General features: G+C 44.1%; 2 protein-coding genes across 2 annotated transcripts in view; one reads left to right on the top strand and one right to left on the bottom strand.

Moving 5' to 3' along the window:
• Positions 1-3,509: 3,509 nt before the first annotated feature.
• rhov (ras homolog family member V) lies at positions 3,510-7,072 on the bottom strand. Its single transcript, XM_060916317.1, has 3 exons — positions 6,686-7,072; positions 6,513-6,571; positions 3,510-5,411 (listed from the first exon to the last, which is right to left on the bottom strand). Exons 1-3 carry the CDS (start codon positions 6,912-6,914, stop codon positions 4,965-4,967), a joined length of 735 nt encoding a protein of 244 aa, XP_060772300.1. The 5' UTR covers positions 6,915-7,072; the 3' UTR covers positions 3,510-4,964.
• Positions 7,073-14,674: 7,602 nt separating this feature from the next.
• Positions 14,675-20,453, top strand: part of vps18 (VPS18 core subunit of CORVET and HOPS complexes) — a 33,625-nt gene continuing 27,846 nt past the window's right edge. The window contains exon 1 of the mRNA XM_060916316.1: positions 14,675-15,066. Coding sequence (XP_060772299.1) covers positions 14,964-15,066 — 103 coding nt within the window. The 5' untranslated portion in view covers positions 14,675-14,963. The remainder of the gene's footprint in view (positions 15,067-20,453) is intronic.

Raw genomic sequence — 20,453 nt, 5'->3', positions numbered from 1 at the left:
ATTTAGTTTTTAGCCATTTAAAGCTACTTATGTTGCAAAATAGAGTTACATTTAGTTTTTAGCCATTTAAAGCTACTTATGTTGCAAAATAGAGTTAACATTTAGTTTTTAGCCGTTTAAAGCTGCTTATGTTGCAAAATAGAGTTACATTTAGTTTTTAGCCATTTAAAGCGACTTGCAAAATAGAGTTAACTTTAGTTTTTAGCTGTTTAAAGCTGCTTATGTTGCAAAATAGAGTTCTTTAGGTTTTAGCCATTTAAAGCTACTTATGTTGCAAAATAGAGTTAAATTTAGTTTTTAGTCATTTAAAGTTACTTATGTTGCAAAATAGGATTAAATGTAGTTTTTAGCCTTTTAAAGTTACTTATGTTGCAAAATAGGATTAAATTTAGTTTTTAGCCTTTTAAAGTTGCTTATGTTGCAAAATAGAGTTAACATTTAGTTTTTAGCCGTTTAAAGCTACTTATGTTGCAAAATAGAGTTACATTTAGTTTTTGCCATTTAAAGCTACTTATGTTGCAAAATAGAGTTACATTTACTTTTTAGCCATTTAAAGCTACTTATGTTGCAAAATAGTTATATTTAGTTTTTAGCCATTTAAAGCGACTTATGTTGCAAAATAGAGTTAAATTTAGTTTTTAGCTGTTTAAAGCTGCTTATGTTGCAAAATAGAGTTACATTTAGGTTTTAGCCATTTAAAGCAACTTATGTTGCAAAATAGAGTTACATTTAGTTTTTAGCTGTTTAAAGCTACTTATGTTGCAAAATAGACTTAAATTTAGTATTTAGCCATTTAAAGCTATGCTGCAAAATAGAGTTAACATTTAGTTTTTAGCCATTTAAAGCTACTTATGTTGCAAAACAGAGTCAACATTTAGTTTTTAGACGTTTAAAGCTACTTATGTTGCAAAATATAATTTCAATTTAGTTTTTAGCCATTTAAAGGTACTTATGTTGCAAAATAGACTTAAATTTAGTTTTTAGCTGTTTAAAGCTGCTTATGTTGCAAAATAGAGTTAAATTTAGTTTTTAGCCATTTAAAGCTACTTATGTTGCAAAATAGAGTTAAATTTAGTTTTTAGTCATTTAAAGTTACTTATGTTGCAAAATAGGATTAAATGTAGTTTTTAGCCTTTTAAAGTTACTTATGTTGCAAAATAGGATCAAATTTAGTTTTTAGCCTTTTAAAGTTGCTTATGTTGCAAAATAGAGTTAACATTTACTTTTTAGCCGTTTAAAGCTACTTATGTTGCAAAATAGAGTTACATTTAGTTTTTGCCATTTAAAGCTACTTATGTTGCAAAATAGAGTTACATTTACTTTTTAGCCATTTAAAGCTACTTATGTTGCAAAATAGACTTAAATTTAGTTTTTAGCCGTTTAAAGCTGCTTATGTTGCAAAATAGAGTTAAATTTAGTTTTTAGCCATTTAAAGCTACTTATGTTGCAAAATAGAGTTACATTTAGGTTTTAGCCATTTAAAGCTACTTATGTTACAAAATAGACTTAAATTTAGTTTTTAGCTGTTTAAAGCTGCTTATGTTGCAAAATAGAGTTACATTTAGTTTTTAGCCATTTAAAGCTACTTATGTTGCAAAATAGAGTTAACATTTAGTTTTTAGCCGTTTAAAGCTGCTTATGTTGCAAAATAGAGTTACATTTAGTTTTTAGCCATTTAAAGAGACTTATGTTGCAAAATAGACTTAAATTTAGTTTTTAGCCGTTTAAAGCTGCTTATGTTGCAAAATAGAGTTACATTTAGTTTTTAGCCATTTAAAGCGACTTGCAAAATAGAGTTAACTTTAGTTTTTAGCTGTTTAAAGCTGCTTATGTTGCAAAATAGAGTTCTTTAGGTTTTAGCCATTTAAAGCTACTTATGTTGCAAAATAGAGTTAAATTTAGTTTTTAGTCATTTAAAGTTACTTATGTTGCAAAATAGGATTAAATGTAGTTTTTAGCCTTTTAAAGTTACTTATGTTGCAAAATAGGATTAAATTTAGTTTTTAGCCTTTTAAAGTTGCTTATTTTGCAAAATAGAGTTAACATTTAGTTTTTAGCCGTTTAAAGCTACTTATGTTGCAAAATAGAGTTACATTTAGTTTTTGCCATTTAAAGCTACTTATGTTGCAAAATAGAGTTACATTTACTTTTTAGCCATTTAAAGCTACTTATGTTACAAAATAGACTTAAATTTAGTTTTTAGCCTTTTAAAGTTACTTATGTTGCAAAATAGACTTAAATTTAGTTTTTAGCCGTTTAAAGCTGCTTTTGTTGCAAAATAGAGTTAAATTTAGTTTTTAGCCATTTAAAGCTACTTATGTTGCAAAATAGAGTTACATTTAGGTTTTAGCCATTTAAAGCTACTTATGTTACAAAATAGACTTAAATTTAGTTTTTAGCCTTTTAAAGTTACTTATGTTGCAAAATAGGATTAAATTTAGTTCTTAGCCTTTTAAAGTTGCTTATGTTGCAAAATAGAGTTAACATATAGTTTTTAGCCGTTTAAAGCTACTTATGTTGCAAAATAGAGTTACATTTAGTTTTTGCCATTTAAAGCTACTTATGTTGCAAAATAGAGTTACATTTACTTTTTAGCCATTTAAAGCTACTTATGTTGCAAAATAGACTTAAATTTAGTTTTTAGCCGTTTAAAGCTGCTTATGTTGCAAAATAGAGTTAAATTTAGTTTTTAGCCATTTAAAGCTACTTATGTTGCAAAATAGAGTTACATTTAGGTTTTAGCCATTTAAAGCTACTTATCTTACAAAATAGACTTAAATTTAGTTTTTAGCTGTTTAAAGCTGCTTATGTTGCAAAATAGAGTTACATTTAGTTTTTAGCTGTTTAAAGCTGCTTATGTTGCAAAATAGAGTTACATTTAGTTTTTAGCCATTTAAAGCTACTTATGTTGCAAAATAGACTTAAATTTAGTTTTTAGCCGTTTAAAGCTGCTTATGTTGCAAAATAGAGTTACATTTAGTTTTTAGCCATTTAAAGCGACTTGCAAAATAGAGTTAACTTTAGTTTTTAGCTGTTTAAAGCTGCTTATGTTGCAAAATAGAGTTCTTTAGGTTTTAGCCATTTAAAGCTACTTATGTTGCAAAATAGAGTTAAATTTAGTTTTTAGCCATTTAAAGTTACTTATGTTGCAAAATAGGATTAAATTTAGTTTTTAGCCTTTTAAAGTTACTTATGTTGCAAAATAGGATTAAATTTAGTTTTTAGCCATTTAAAGTTGCTTATGTTGCAAAATAGAATTAAATTTACTGTAGTTTTTAGCCATTTAAAGCTATTTATGTTGCAAAATAGAATTTCAATTTAGTTTTTAGCCTTTTAAAGCTACTTATGTTGTAAAAGAGGGTTAAATTTAGTTTTTAGCTGTTTAAAGCTGCTCATGTTGCAAAATAGAGTTAAATTTAGTTTTTAGCAATTTACAGCTACTTATGTTATAAAATGGGGTTAAAACTTGCAAATAAATGTCATGTGAAAGAAACACAGTGCATGTGATATAATTTTACTTCATTTTATTAGAACATCTCACAAAACAATGCTAAGACGTCCAGAGTGAATGAAAAATTACAAAAAAACAACAATAAAAACAAACAAATGGATCAGTGAATGCCAAAACATCGTGTGTGTGTGTGTGTGTGTGTGTGTGTGTGTGTGTGTGTGTGTGTGTGTGTGTGTGTGTGTGTGTAAGTGAAAATTTGAAGTCCTTCTTGCCAATGGCATTAACTTTGACTGTTTCGAGTAAACAGCGCTATAAAAATGTCTTCCACAGGAAGCATAAGGTTTAGTGTTTTAGCAAAACCAGCATTATTTTTACATGATCGTATCATATGTACACACACTGGAGTCAATGAATCAATGCAGTGTCTCCGAGATAAAGAGTGCAAGCAATATAAACAAACCAGTGATCCAAAACAAGGCGCCCGTGTGTGTGTGTGCGTGTGTGTGTGGTGCTTAACTGTATTGGTTTAAACACATAAACACGACATAAAGGCTGAGTGAGTCTTATATTCTAATAACAAGTAAAGATCTGAGCATCCCTGTGCTGGAGAAGAACTCCCCCATTGGCCTGAGATTCATTTGCAACACAATGGCCATGCTGGAGATGCTGCTTGGCTGAACAAACTCAATCCCGCACTCGTGAAGTCGCCTCTCAATTGTTCAAAAGGAGCCGTCAGGAATACAGGTCACGCCGTAGCTCGCATATGAAAAGTCCCGTCTGACAACGTCGCACTGAACACAAAGAGAGTCAGCGTTTAACCCTTTCAGCTCCTCACACCATGCTGTGGGCTCTGACCCTCCCACATCATGCAAATTCCCATCGTTTAAATACTGTAGGTGCTGCTCGTATTGTCATCTGGAGAGTGCCGTTTCCTCTTGTCTGATGTGCATTCTTAATACGCCACAGCACTGGTTATAAATGACACTGTTGATTAGTTTTCTATAACAGCAGTTTTGGATTCAGTTCAATTTATAGGAACAGACTCGATCTATGATAATTGTTATGAGGAGTCGTTTTCTGTAAGGTCTATTTAATATTTATAAAAGGAGTCTCCAGTGTCAGTACTTTCTAAGAGTCCAAGGAAAGTTTTCGGACATCTCCAGGAGTTTATCGTTTAGCAGACGTTCCACAACTTTCGGATAAAAAGTACAAGTAGTGTAATTCGTCAAATTGCTGAGGTGTAACAGGAACAAATCACCTCAAGAAGTGCTGTTATAGGAAACTAATCAACCGCACCACCACTCCGAAACAGTGCTCCTTCTGTTGAACTCCCAGCTGTGTTTATTTGCTCACACTTGTTTACCTCTTGTCTGACGTGCATCATGATTCAGGAACGATTCCTGGTGCATGTGAAATGTCCTGCAATCCAAAACGCATCTCACGTCCCAAAAAAAAAGTCCAAAGTAATAAATAATAAATTACACAGAACAGTGCACGGGTTTGACCCACAGGATCAGATGAAGCAGAAGAATTTTTTCCAGCTGCATTTGGAAAAAGCTTTCGCGCGCCTGTCGGACAGTCTCGTCTTCTTGGCCTTCCTGGCCTTGTGTTTGATGGCTGCGAAAATGGCGGCGTCAAAAGCCTCCTTCAGGTTCTTCTGCGTCAGAGCCGAGCACTCAACGTACTCCGTGGCCCGGATCTTCTCAGCCAGGCTCCGAGCCCGAGAACTGAGCACGGGCTTCACCTTGTACCGGTCCAGGTCGATCAGAACATTGACATCCAGCAGAAGATCCGACTGAGTCCCGACCAGGATGATGGGAGACGTCGGGTTGCACGAGCGGATCTCCGGGATCCATTTCTTCGTGATGTTTTCGAAGGACGTCGGGTTGACGACGCTGAAGCAAAGCAGGAAGACATCCGTATGGGCATATGACAGCGAGCGGAAGCCGTCAAACTCCTCCTGAAACACGGAAAGTGCAGAGATACCGGTAAGAACCTGGCACGTTCTGTTACACGTTATGCTCATGAGATGTTTTGACGTGTCTCTCGGCGAGAATTTTTTTTTTTTGTCAATTATAACGATTATATATTTGGTACAGTATGTAAATGAAGTTTACTGTGTTTTCTGTCATTCCACTCGTGTAAAGATGACACACAAGATCTCTTGGTGATCTCATCGAGACACACATCACACAGGAATGTGAACAAACCATCCATGTGACTAAGATGACTCTTTGGTTTCCATCAAACAGAAGAATGACATCATTAAATAATGACTTCACGCACATGAAACATGAAGCCTTCACACTTTCGCACTTTATTCAGTCTGGGTTTTTTTTTTTTGGATATTTGAGATCATTTTTAAATTGTACAGTATTTCACATCTGTCTGTTATTCATTATTATGGAACCACTATCTATGTAAATATAAATATATAAATAAAATATATTCAAACCAAAACTTTTTTTTTTTAAAGCTACAGGTATTATAAAACTATTTTTACTTGTGACTTTGCTCAGATTCTCAGATTCTCGTGTCTCTAGGCTGCTCTTCTCCGATGGACTGAATCAGTCGCAAGTTATCAAGCCGTGTTACGTATTAAATAATGAGAGAAAATTATACTTGAAAAAATATAAACATAGTGTGTATAGGGTTCCAGTGTGGATTAAATAAATTCTAAAAATATTTAGAAAATGAAATATTGTCTGTAAATACTGGATAGATAGAAACGTCGTCGTATATAATTACAAGTTGTCACGTAATAAAGAATTAAAAATTGCATACAAGAAAATGATAAAGTGTCGACAGGCGGCTTTTTGGATGGTTTAAAAAAAAATGTTTACGGAATAAGAATTATTTGGTTTATTCTGAAAACTTGCTCGAGAGTAAATATTGTGTATAGCTTCCTAATTTGTAAATATAGAGTCGCCTGTAATAAAGTCGTCTGGAATAAATACATTATTATTATTATTATGTATGAATAATGTGCTTTAAGTAAACCATGTGTTAGTTTAGGTTTAAAATTCTAACTGGTCATCAAAGCAAAGTGTAGCTCCTTTACCTGTCCAGCTGTGTCCATCAGCTGGATCCGGACAGGTTCTCCATCAACCTGGACTTGTCCTGTGGAAGTCATAATAATAATAATTATTATTTTTAAAAAAGCAGAAGTAAAGTAAGATGATGATGATGATGATGTGTGTGAGTGATGTGCAGAAGAATTTTTTTTTTTTTTACCTGAGAACACGTCGAAAGCGGTCTGTTTGTAGTCAGTGGGGTATCCGTTATTGGTGTAGCTGATGATCATACTGGTTTTGCCCACAGCTCCATCTCCCACCAGCATGCAGCTGATCACTGACTCCGGGTCCGACTCATGCGCGTGCTCCTGCGCATGCTCGTGCCCCTGCTCCACATACACTGGCGGAACTCGGACATCTTGGTAGAAATAATCCATTTGGGGTGGCATGTCCAACACCGGAAGTCTGAAAAATCCCTCCAGGAAGAGAGCACTGAAGCTCTGAATGTGTGAGTAAAGCAGTCAGTGGTGTCACCTCATTCCTCCCAGACTCTCTCACACACTCCTCTCACACTCTGAGCACACACACTGACCGGAGCTCCTTCTCCACTCCAGGACTCATTTGTATGGCCACACCCACACAGACACGCCCCCATTTCAATGCATGACTGACTTTTTGTTTGTTTTCACTCACTGACTCACTTTTAGTTTTTATTCAGAGATATTTTCAGAAATCACCTTTTCTCCTCGAGCTGAATTCTCGACTTAAATCTCGTTATCTCTCTAGCCGCTTTATCCTGTCCTACAGGGTCGCAGGCAAGCTGGAGCCTATCCCAGCTGACTACGGGCGAAAGGCGGGGTACACCCTAGACACCTGGTACACCCTCGCCGGCCACGGGACTCGAACCCGGACCTTCTTGCTGTGAGGCGACAGCGCTAACCACTACACCACCGTGCCGCCTTGACTTAAATCAGAATAATAAAAAAGTAATAAAGTGGTTAGCGCTGTCGCCTCACAGCAAGAAGGTCCGGGTTCGAGCCCCGTGGCCGGCGAGGGCCTTTCTGTGTGGAGTTTGCATGGTGTCCGCGTGGGTTTCCTCCGGGTGCTCCGGTTTCCCCCACAGTCCAAAGACATGCAGGTTAGGTTAACTGGTGACTCTAAATTGAGCGTAGGTGTGAATGTGAGTGTGAATGGTTGTCTGTGTCTATGTGTCAGCCCTGTGATGACCTGGCGACTTGTCCAGGGTGTACCCCGCCTTTCGCCCGTAGTCAGCTGGGATAGGCTCCAGCTTGCCTGCGACCCTGTAGAAGGATAAAGCGGCTAGAGATAATGAGATGAGATGAGACGTATGTGTACTGTTTTTTATTGTCTTTTGATAACTTCCTTTTCTGTTCCTCAGCTATATAACTATATAATCTTATTTACAACTTTTTTAAATAATCACCTGCTGCTCTTTTATTTATTTATTTATTGAGTCATCGATGCACAAAAATCAATGATTATTATTATTATTATTATTATTATTAAGTCAAGTTTATTTGTATAGCGCTTTTAACAATAAACATTGTCGCAGAGTAGCGTTACGGAATGACTTACGGAATGTTAATGACTTTAAACATGAGCTAATTTTATCCCTAATCTATCCCCAATGATGAAGCCTGTGGCGACGGTGGCAAGGAAAAACTCCCTCAGACGACATGAGGAAGAAACCTCGAGAGGAACCAGACTCAAAAGGGAACCCATCCTCATTTGGGCAACAACAGACAGCATGACTATAACATTAACAGTTTTAACATGAAGTCAGTTTCGTTGATGTTATAAACTCTTCATTGATGGAAACTTGAGTGCAAAACTGTTCATGACAACTGCAGCCCTAAAGTTAGCAAGTCAACTGCAGTCCTCAGCCATAAAAGCATAACTGTAAGAGTCCAGAGCGTCCTCCAAGTGGGACTTTCAACTGTCCATATGACAGTTATGGTATGGCCACCTCACCCTATCCAACAAGAATAGGCTGTCCAGAGTTGTGAAAATGGCAGGAAAAATCATAGGACAACCTCAAAAACCACTGGACAATCTATATAGGACTGCAGTTGATAGGAAAACTATGAACATTTTGGACGATGATACCCACCCTCTTCACTCTGAGTTCGAATTGCTCCCCTCAGGGAGGCACTACAGGGCACACATCGCAAGGAAAAACATATACAAACACTCATTTATACCAAACGCAATTTCCATGGTCAACAAGCAATGGAAAAATTAGACAGGTGTAGGCTGGAACTGGTGCTGACCTTGTCTATGATGTGTATGCTGGGAGGGGCGACTGGGGTGGGGGTGGGGGTGGGGGTAGAATGATCTATGTATGTATTTATGTTTTTGTGCAATGGTATGAATGTTTATGTTTATACGTGTTTTTATAGTGAGACCAGAGACAAATTTCATGCTGGCATGACAATAAAGTTTATTCTATTCTATTTATTCTATTCTATATGGGGCCGTCCTCCACAGGAGCGATGTGATGAGACTCCAGCTAGAAGTAGGGCATCAGGATGGATCAGGCAGGTCCAAGGAGCAGAAGAGGTCAGGATCTCGATCTCAGGATTGACATGTAACTCAGAGGGACAGATGGGGGGGAAGGGAGAGAAAAAACACAGGTTGTTAGGTATGCCCAATGCCACCTGAATAAGTAGGAACAGTATACATATTGCACTGAGTGCAAGCAGGGACTCCGGCAACTAACTATGACATCATAACTAAAAGGGGAGAGCCAGAAGGGAACACAGGCATGAGGGGCCCCGGGACATAAAGCAGCAGCCACTACACCGTCAACACACTCGAGTGAGCAAGCGAGTGGGGACTGACAGCATCCATACATCCCAGTTTACCAAAACACTCTGTCTGAGGATCCTCCAGATCTACTCCTTTACCTCATAAACACAAGGCTCGACTAAACAGATATGTTTTCAGCCGAGATTTAAACGCTGAGACTTGTGTCTGATTCCCGAACACTACTTGGAAGGCTGTTCCATTCCATTATTATTATTATCGTGATTATTATTATTATTAGTGAAAGCCTGTATGTTGTTGCTTTCCCTCCTTTATATATATTAACATTTTGTATGTATATGTACAGTGCATACATGGATACACATTCAGCGGGGAAAATAAGTATTGAACACATCAATATTCTTCTCATTTCTGATGGAGCTACTGACATGAAATTTTCACCAGATGTTGGTAACAACCCGAGTAATTCACACGTACAAAGAAATCAAAACATACCGTATACTGTATGTCCATAAATTAAGTGTAATAAAGTGGAATGAGACACGGAATAAGTATTGAACACATGAAGAAAAGGAGGTGAGCCAAGAAATCTGTCAGTATTTAGAAAGCAATCCTGCCCCCTATCAGTGCAAATTAATATCAGCTGGTTTAGTCCTAGGGTGGCACGGTGGTGTAGTGGTTAGCACTGTCGCCTCACAGCAAGAAGGTCCTGGGTTCAAGCCCAGTGCCTAATGGGGGGCCTTTCTGTGCTGAGTTTGCATGTTCTTCCCGTGTCTGCATGGGTTTCCTCCGGGTGCTCCGGTTTCCCCCACAGTCCAAAGACATGCAGGTTAGGTTAACTGGTGACTCTAAATTGACCGTAGGTGTGAATGTGAGTGTGAATGGTTGTGTGTCTATGTGTCAGCCCTGTGATGACCTGGCGACTTGTCCAGGGTGTACCCCGCTCGGGGTCAGCTGGGATAGGCTCCAGCTTGCCTGCGACCCTGTAGAACAGGATAAGCGGCTACAGATAATGGATTATTGTTGGCATTGGTTACAGATGTATTTCTAAACTTCTGAATGTTCCAGTGGGCACCGGAAGTAGAAAGAACATCATTTCACCATCAACCGGCCACGACCAAATGCTCCTCGCAAAATTTCTAACAGAGGAGTCAAAAGAATAATCAGAAGAGTTGTCCAAGAGCCAAGGAGCACTCGCGGAGAGCTTCAGAAAGACCTGGAATTAGCAGGACCAGTTGTTTCAAAGAACACAATAAGTAATGCACTCAACTGCATGAGACTCCATCGCTGAAGAAAAAACATGTTGAAGCTCGTTTGAAGTTTGCTGCACAACATTTGGACAAACCTATGAAATACTGGGAGAATATAATCTGGTCAGATGAGACCAAAATTGAACTCTTTGGATGTCCACCATGTTTGGAGGAGAAATGGCACTGCACATCACCCTAAAAACACTATACCTACAGTGAAGTTTGGAGGTGGGAACATTATGGTGTTGGGGCTGTTCTTTAGCATATGGTACTGGCAGACTTCATATAATTGAAGGAAGGATGAATGGTAAGAATCTGCTGCCATCTACCAGGATGCTGAAGATGAAACGATGGTGGACGTTTCAGCAAGACAATGATCCCAAACACACAGCCACACAGCCTTAATTGGTTTCAGAGAAAGAAAATAAAGCTGCTAGAACGGCCCAGTCAATCACCCGACTTGAATCCAATTGAAAATCTATGGAAAGAACTGAAGATCAGAGTTCAGAGAAGAGGTCCTTCAGGATTTGAAGACAGTTTGTGTGGAAGAACGGGCCAAAATCACACCTGAGCAATGCATGCGACTAGTTTCTCCGTACAGGAGGCGTCTTGAAGCTGTCACTACCAACAAAGGCTTTTCGACTAAGTATTAAATAAATTTCAGTAAGCGTGTTCAATACTCATTCCCTGTGTCATTACACTTTATTACACTTAATTTATAGACATATATGGTATGTTTTGATTTCTTTGTATGTGTGAATTACTTGGGTTGTTATGGACATCTGGTGAAAATTTCATGTCAGTAGCTCCATCAGAAATGAGAAAAATGTTGACATGTTCAATACTTATTTTCCCCGATATATATATATCTGGGTCTGTCTCAGAAACTGGGTACTGTGGGGGTTCCCCACTAAATATACTCACAGTCAGTAAACTATACGGTTTTGAATGGTGATGGTTTTAATTTGAAATAAAATGATGAAAGAAATAATACAGATAAAACTAAATCTTTGATGTGAATACTCTATTCAGAATTTGGCAAAAATTCTGCAAATTTGTGGAAAAATGTCGGCTTGATCTGGGACATGATAAACGGTCGACTACATCGCGTTCCCTTAAAAAGGTTGTAGTCCACTGAAGAGTCTACAGTTATCACTAATCGTATTTTAAGTTGTAACTTTATCCACCTAAGGATTGGTGCGCTCTCAGAATAATCATAACCGTAATAAAACATCACACAAAATATTTCATCACCGTCGTAACTCCATTTTCCGCAGACCCAAAACCAATACGATCGTGTGTTTTGATCTAAACGGAAAGCCTCAGGGTCAAGGTCACGACCTCACCAAAAGTAGTAACTTAAAATCACTACGCCGTATAAACATTTAGTTATAAATCTGTGATTTTGTTTTTTTTTTTTAAACCGAAAGCTGAAAGTTAGGTATAGAATATGTTTCTTACAGAATATGTTACGATGGTAGCTGGTCTTGTATGAATTTCTGAGCTATAAAATGAGTCGTGGTCTATTTTTTTACCGTAGCGTGTTATTTGTGTGCGGGGAAGGGACACACATTAACAATTTGCATGTGTAGAATGGAATTTTCCACTCCAGCAGTTAGAAGCTGATCGTGCTTCCATTTGCGGTCTCTCTGTTACGCGGGTGATCTGTTTGGACGTTATCGCTGAAAAGGTGAGTTTTGACGGTTTTATTTTGTTTTAGTCTTGCAGTATAAGGCAATAGAATGTTTCTTTTTCATCTTACTTTCATATTTCGTTGTGTTTGCGTATTTTTGGCCAATATTTTGCAACCATGGTCAATTTAGATCGAACTTTTGATAGAATCTACGGCCAGTCATTTTGCCCCACCCCCGCCTCGCGCTCCGTCCGGTGCGGTAGTGATGTCCCGTTGCTCGCGCGCCGCAGCAGAGACCTGCGCGACCTTCAGCCGGTACAGTCGCTGCTCTTTTACCACCGCCGTTATTCTCATCTTTCCGGTGTGTTCTTGATTTTTCCATTGTGTCCTATTTCGCCGTATCAAATACCCAAACTGTATCATATTATTCATATTTAAGTGAATAATCAATTCAGTCATCATAACTTGGCATTTTTAACCCAAGCAATCAAAAAGAGGAAATTTATTCAATATTTTCACTCATCTGTGAAGGAGGGGCTTTAATTCTTCATGATGGAGTTATTTTATATGGAAATCAATTTTACAAAAGCATTTGAATTGTAATCAAAAAACTCTCCCACAGTGGAGGCCAGATAAAGCAAGACGCTATCTTTATTCTTATTAAACATGACAAAAGAAAGACTGAGTGTTAGGGAAATGCAAAAAAAAATAGTAAAATTAGAAAATTTATTTTTTGACCATCTCATCTCATTATCTCTAGCCGCTTTATCCTGTTCTACAGGGTTGCAGGCGAGCTGGAGCCTATCCCAGCTGACTACGGGCGAAAGGTGGGGTACACCCTGGACAAGTCGCCAGGTCATCACAGGGCTGACACATAGACACAGACAACCATTCACACTCACATTCACACCTACGCTCAATTTAGAGTCACCAGTTAACCTAACCTGCATGTCTTTGGACTGTGGGGGAAACCGGAGCACCCGGAGGAAACCCACGCGGACACGGGGAGAACATGCAAACTCCGCACAGAAAGGCCCTCGCCGGCCACGGGGCTCGAACCCGGACCTTCTTGCTGTGAGGTGACAGTGCTAACCACTACACCACCGTGCCGCCCGTATTTTTGACCATAATGTCCCAAATGAGAGAGAGAGACCAGTTTCTGAGACGGACCCAATATATATATATATATATATATATATATATATATATATATATATATATATATATATATATAATTAAAAAAATGTTTTTTAAAAAACGATGTGGAAATTTAAGCTCTCTCAAAATGCTTTCAGCCCCTTTATTTCACATACACATCATATTTGATACATTTAATTTCCATCATTTTTTTTTTTTTTATGAAACACCATACCTGGTTTCTTTCTCGAAAGGAACTCAGATCTTCCAGGGAGTTAAATGTGTCTCCCTTGAAAACAAACAAAATAAACAGTAACATATTTCAGTATTTCATTCAGTACATTGAGTAAACGTGAATAATGTTTTAAAGTTGTGTTCTCTCGAGTGTAAAGAGAAACATCTGTTTTGTACTCAGTCTGCACAGACAAACCGAACAGCCTGTGCTTTCTCTCCCTCGGGTTACACGTGAATCTTGAGACACCGGTGATTCATTACATTACAGGCATTTAGCGGACGCTTTTATCCAGTGATGTATAAGTTCAACAATTTTTACTTGATCTGCATGTCTCTGAAGTGGAAGGAAACCCATGCAGACAACATGCAAACTCTACACAGAAAGGCCCCCATCGGTCGTGAGGTGCTAACCACAACACCACCGTACCACCAGGTTGGTCTCTCCTGCTCTTCAGACCTGCCTGATCCTTCCTGTTGCCCTACTTCTGGCTGGAGTCTCATCACTTTGCTCCTATCGAGGACGGCCCTCCATACGGACAGTCTAAAGTCTAAAGACGGCTCTGGACTCTTAGTTTTGCAGTGACGGTTTAGGACTCCAATCATGACGACCATGATAACTTTCGGACTTGCGGTTGTCATGAACAGGTTTACACTCAAGTCTCCATCAATGAACAGTTGATAACTTCAACAAAATAGACTTCATGTTAAAACTATAATGAATTTCCTGGTTAAACAGTCATGACTACTGTATGTAGGACACAGTTATGGAAGCGAGTTATTTCTCACGCTATCTGTATCACCCAGATGAGGATGGGTTCCCTTTGAGTCCGCTTCCTCTCAAGGTTTCTTCCTCGTGCCGTCTGAGGGAGTTTTTCCTCACCACCATCACCTCAGACTTGATCGTTTGGGATGAATAAATTTAATAAATAGAAATAAAATTAGTTCATATGTTTAAAGAATTTTTTTCTTTAAAGCTATAACAAATAAACATACATGATGAGATAGATATGAAGTAAATCATGTTTTGTTTATTGTCTGTATAAATACACCGAGAAAATCATGATAAAATTATTTTGAATTTAATTCATTTTTTTAATGACTAAACGGCGACATCTTGTGGACGGTTGGAAAACAGCACCCGCTTCCTATTCAATCACATGATCTATGAACACGTGATCAGAGGCCAGTTCGCATTGACGGGCTGTGGCGTGTGATTTGTTTTGTGTAGCTTTACTGTGCGTTTTGTTTCTGCTTTCTGGATTTTATAAGGCTTTAAATCTTTAAATGGTTCTTGCTTCCAGGGTCTGAAAGACCCAGAGGTGTGTAGTTACTGTTATTTAGCTAGGTTTTTAGCTTAGCCTAGCTTAGCCTAGCTAGCTGTGGATGTAAACACCGGAAATGCAGATGAGGTTTAATTCACTGTAATCATTGCTTCGATCGGAGTTAAATCAGATAAAATGGCGACGATTCTGGATGATTATGAAGATTCTCAGATAATCAGACGCCCGTTTCAGCCTGGACGCCTTCCTGGGGCCCACATGATCGGAATCACTCACTCAGGTACACAGCCAGAACATCACACCGGGACAGGCAGTGAGGACAGGAACCTGGAGCCACCGGTTTACTCCTGTGGAGGTGGATCAAGAGAGAGAGACAGGGAGGGAGACAGACAGACAGAGAGAGAGAGAGAGGGAAGGGGAGGGAGAGAGAGACAGACAGAAAGAAAGAGAGAGAGAGAGAGAGAGAGGGAGGGAGAGAGAGACAGACACACATATACGGAGAGAGACAGACAGACACACAAACAGACAGAGAGGGAGAGAGAGAGGGAGACAGAGAGAGAGGGAGAGAGAGAGACAGACACACAAACAGAGAGGGAGGGAGACCGACAGACAGACAGAGAGAGGGAGGGAGACCGACAGACAGAGAGAGAGAGGGAGGGAGACTGACAGACAGAGAGAGAGAGGGAGGGAGACAGACAGACAGAGAGAGGGAGGGAGACCGATAGACAGACAGAGAGAGGGAGGGAGACCGACAGACAGACAGAGAGAGGGAGGGAGACCGACAGACAGACAGAGAGAGGGAGGGAGACCGACAGACAGACAGAGAGAGGGAGGGAGACCGACAGACAGAGAGAGAGAGGGAGGGAGACCGACAGACAGAGAGAGAGAGGGAGGGAGACCGACAGACAGAGAGAGAGAGGGAGGGAGACCGACAGACAGAGAGAGAGAGGGAGGGAGACCGACAGACAGAGAGAGAGAGGGAGGGAGACCGACAGACAGAGAGAGAGAGGGAGGGAGACCGACAGACAGAGAGAGAGAGGGAGGGAGACCGACAGACAGAGAGAGAGAGGGAGGGAGACCGACAGACAGAGAGAGAGAGGGAGGGAGACCGACAGACAGAGAGAGAGAGGGAGGGAGACCGACAGACAGAGAGAGAGAGGGAGGGAGACCGACAGACAGAGAGAGAGAGGGAGGGAGACCGACAGACAGAGAGAGAGAGGGAGGGAGACCGACAGACAGAGAGAGAGAGGGAGGGAGACCGACAGACAGAGAGAGAGAGGGAGGGAGACCGACAGACAGAGAGAGAGAGGGAGGGAGACCGACAGACAGAGAGAGAGGGAGGGAGACCGACAGACAGAGAGAGAGAGGGAGGGAGGGAGACCGACAGACAGAGAGAGAGAGGGAGGGAGGGAGACCGACAGACAGAGAGAGAGAGGGAGGGAGGGAGACCGACAGACAGAGAGAGAGAGGGAGGGAGGGAGACCGACAGACAGAGAGAGAGAGGGAGGAGGAGACCGACAGACAGAGAGAGAGAGGGAGGGAGGGAGACCGACAGACAGAGAGAGAGAGGGAGGGAGGGAGACCGACAGACAGAGAGAGAGAGGGAGGGAGGGAGACCGACAGACAGAGAGAGAGAGGGAGGGAGGGAGACCGACAGACAGAGAGAGAGAGGGAGGGAGGGAGACCGACAGACAGAGAGAGAGAGGGAGGGAGGGAGACCGACAGACAGAGAGAGAGAGGGAGGGAGGGAGACCGACAGACAGAGAGAGAGAGGGAGGGAGGGAGACCGACAGACAGAGAGAGAGAGGGAGGGAGGGAGACCGACAGACAGAGAGAGAGAGGGAGGGAGGGGAGACCGACAGACAGAGAGAGAGAGGGAGGGAGGGAGACCGACAGACAGAGAGAGAGAGGGAGGGAGGGAGACCGACAGACAGAGAGAGAGAGGGAGGGAGGGAGACCGACAGACAGAGAGAGAGAGGGAGGGAGGGAGACCGACAGACAGAGAGAGAGAGGGAGGGAGGGAGACCGACAGACAGAGAGAGAGAGGGAGGGAGGGAGACCGACAGACAGAGAGAGAGAGGGAGGGAGGGAGACCGACAGACAGAGAGAGAGAGGGAGGGAGGGAGACCGACAGACAGAGAGAGAGAGGGAGGGAGGGAGACCGACAGACAGAGAGAGAGAGGGAGGGAGGGAGACCGACAGACAGAGAGAGAGAGGGAGGGAGGGAGACCGACAGACAGAGAGAGAGAGGGAGGGAGGGAGACCGACAGACAGAGAGAGAGAGGGAGGGAGGGAGACCGACAGACAGAGAGAGAGAGGGAGGGAGGGAGACCGACAGACAGAGAGAGAGAGGGAGGGAGGGAGACCGACAGACAGAGAGAGAGAGGGAGGGAGGGGAGACCGACAGACAGAGAGAGAGAGGGAGGGAGGGAGACCGACAGACAGAGAGAGAGAGGGAGGGAGGGAGACCGACAGACAGAGAGAGAGAGGGAGGGAGGGAGACCGACAGACAGAGAGAGAGAGGGAGGGAGGGAGACCGACAGACAGAGAGAGAGAGGGAGGGAGGGAGACCGACAGACAGAGAGAGAGAGGGAGGGAGGGAGACCGACAGACAGAGAGAGAGAGGGAGGGAGGGAGACCGACAGACAGAGAGAGAGAGGGAGGGAGGGAGACCGACAGACAGAGAGAGAGAGGGAGGGAGGGAGACCGACAGACAGAGAGAGAGAGGGAGGGAGGGAGACCGACAGACAGAGAGAGAGAGGGAGGGAGGGAGACCGACAGAGAGAGAGAGAGGGGAGGGAGGGAGACCGACAGACAGAGAGAGAGAGGGAGGGAGGGAGACCGACAGACAGAGAGAGAGAGGGAGGGAGGGGAGACCGACAGACAGAGAGAGAGAGGGAGGGAGGGAGACCGACAGACAGAGAGAGAGAGGGAGGGAGGGAGACCGACAGACAGAGAGAGAGAGGGAGGGAGGGAGACCGACAGACAGAGAGAGAGAGGGAGGGAGGGAGACCGACAGACAGAGAGAGAGAGGGAGGGAGGGAGGACCGACAGACAGAGAGAGAGAGGGAGGGAGGGAGACCGACAGACAGAGAGAGAGAGGGAGGGAGGGAGACCGACAGACAGAGAGAGAGAGGGAGGGAGGGAGACCGACAGACAGAGAGAGAGAGGGAGGGAGGGAGACCGACAGACAGAGAGAGAGAGGGAGGGAGGGAGACCGACAGACAGAGAGAGAGAGGGAGGGAGGGAGACCGACAGACAGAGAGAGAGAGGGAGGGAGGGAGACCGACAGACAGAGAGAGAGAGGGAGGGAGGGAGACCGACAGACAGAGAGAGAGAGGGAGGGAGGGAGACCGACAGACAGAGAGAGAGAGGGAGGGAGGGAGACCGACAGACAGAGAGAGAGAGGGAGGGAGGGAGACCGACAGAGAGAGAGAGGGAGGGAGGGAGACCGACAGACAGAGAGAGAGAGGGAGGGAGGGAGACCGACAGACAGAGAGAGAGAGGGAGGGAGGGAGACCGACAGACAGAGAGAGAGAGGGAGGGAGGGAGACCGACAGACAGAGAGAGAGAGGGAGGGAGGGAGACCGACAGACAGAGAGAGAGAGGGAGGGAGGGAGACCGACAGACAGAGAGAGAGAGGGAGGGAGGGAGACCGACAGACAGAGAGAGAGAGGGAGGGAGGGAGACCGACAGACAGAGAGAGAGAGGGAGGGAGGGAGACCGACAGACAGAGAGAGAGAGGGAGGGAGGGAGACCGACAGACAGAGAGAGAGAGGGAGGGAGGGAGACCGACAGACAGAGAGAGAGAGGGAGGGAGGGAGACCGACAGACAGAGAGAGAGAGGGAGGGAGGGAGACCGACAGACAGAGAGAGAGAGGGAGGGAGGGAGACCGACAGACAGAGAGAGAGAGGGAGGGAGGGAGACCGACAGACAGAGAGAGAGAGGGAGGGAGGGAGACCGACAGACAGAGAGAGAGAGGGAGGGAGGGAGACCGACAGACAGAGAGAGAGAGGGAGGGAGGGAGACCGACAGACAGAGAGAGAGAGGGAGGGAGGGAGACCGACAGACAGAGAGAGAGAGGGAGGGAGGGAGACCGACAGACAGAGAGAGAGAGGGAGGGAGGGAGACCGACAGACAGAGAGAGAGAGGGAGGGAGGGAGACCGACAGACAGAGAGAGAGAGGGAGGGAGGGAGACCGACAGACAGAGAGAGAGAGGGAGGGAGGGAGACCGACAGACAGAGAGAGAGAGGGAGGGAGGGAGACCGACAGACAGAGAGAGAGAGGGAGGGAGGAGAGACCGACAGACAGAGAGAGAGAGGGAGGGAGGGAGACCGACAGACAGAGAGAGAGAGGGAGGGAGGGAGACCGACAGACAGAGAGAGAGAGGGAGGGAGGGAGACCGACAGACAGAGAGAGAGAGGGAGGGAGGGAGACCGACAGACAGAGAGAGAGAGGGAGGGAGGGAGACCGACAGACAGAGAGAGAGAGGGAGGGGAGGGGAGACCGACAGACAGAGAGAGAGAGGGAGGGAGGGAGACCGACAGACAGAGAGAGAGAGGGAGGGAGGGAGACCGACAGACAGAGAGAGAGAGGGAGGGAGGGAGACCGACAGACAGAGAGAGAGAGGGAGGGAGGGAGACCGACAGACAGAGAGAGAGAGGGAGGGAGGGAGACCGACAGACAGAGAGAGAGAGGGAGGGAGGGAGACCGACAGACAGAGAGAGAGAGGGAGGGAGGGAGACCGACAGACAGAGAGAGAGAGGGAGGGAGGGAGACCGACAGACAGAGAGAGAGAGGGAGGGAGGGGAGACCGACAGACAGAGAGAGAGAGGGAGGGAGGGAGACCGACAGACAGAGAGAGAGAGGGAGGGAGGGAGACCGACAGACAGAGAGAGAGAGGGAGGGAGGGAGACCGACAGACAGAGAGAGAGAGGGAGGGAGGAGACCGACAGACAGAGAGAGAGAGGGAGGGGAGAGAGACCGACAGACAGAGAGAGAGAGGGAGGGAGAGAGACCGACAGACAGAGAGAGAGAGGGAGGGAGAGAGACCGACAGACAGAGAGAGAGAGGGAGGGAGAGAGACCGACAGACAGAGAGAGAGAGGGAGGGAGGGAGACCGACAGACAGAGAGAGAGAGGGAGGGAGGGAGACCGACAGACAGAGAGAGAGAGGGAGGGAGGGAGACCGACAGACAGAGAGAGAGAGGGAGGGAGGAGAGACCGACAGACAGAGAGAGAGAGGGAGGGAGGGAGACCGACAGACAGAGAGAGAGAGGGAGGGAGGAGACCGACAGACAGAGAGAGAGAGAGGAGGGAGGGAGGGAGACCGACAGACAGAGAGAGAGAGGGAGGGAGAGGAGACCGACAGACAGAGAGAGAGAGGGAGGGAGGGAGACCGACAGACAGAGAGAGAGAGAGGAGGGAGGGAGACCGACAGACAGAGAGAGAGAGGGAGGGAGGGAGACCGACAGACAGAGAGAGAGAGGGAGGGAGGGAGACCGACAGACAGAGAGAGAGAGGGAGGGAGGGAGACCGACAGACAGAGAGAGAGAGGGAGGGAGGGAGACCGACAGACAGAGAGAGAGGGAGGGAGGGAGGACCGACAGACAGAGAGAGAGAGGGAGGGAGGGAGACCGACAGACAGAGAGAGAGGGAGGGAGGAG

This window comes from Neoarius graeffei, chromosome 3, assembly GCF_027579695.1.
Source record: "Neoarius graeffei isolate fNeoGra1 chromosome 3, fNeoGra1.pri, whole genome shotgun sequence".
NCBI lineage: Eukaryota > Metazoa > Chordata > Actinopteri > Siluriformes > Ariidae > Neoarius > Neoarius graeffei.
The sequence above is the reverse complement of the archived record's forward strand: the minus strand, read 5'-3'. Positions and strand labels throughout refer to the sequence as shown.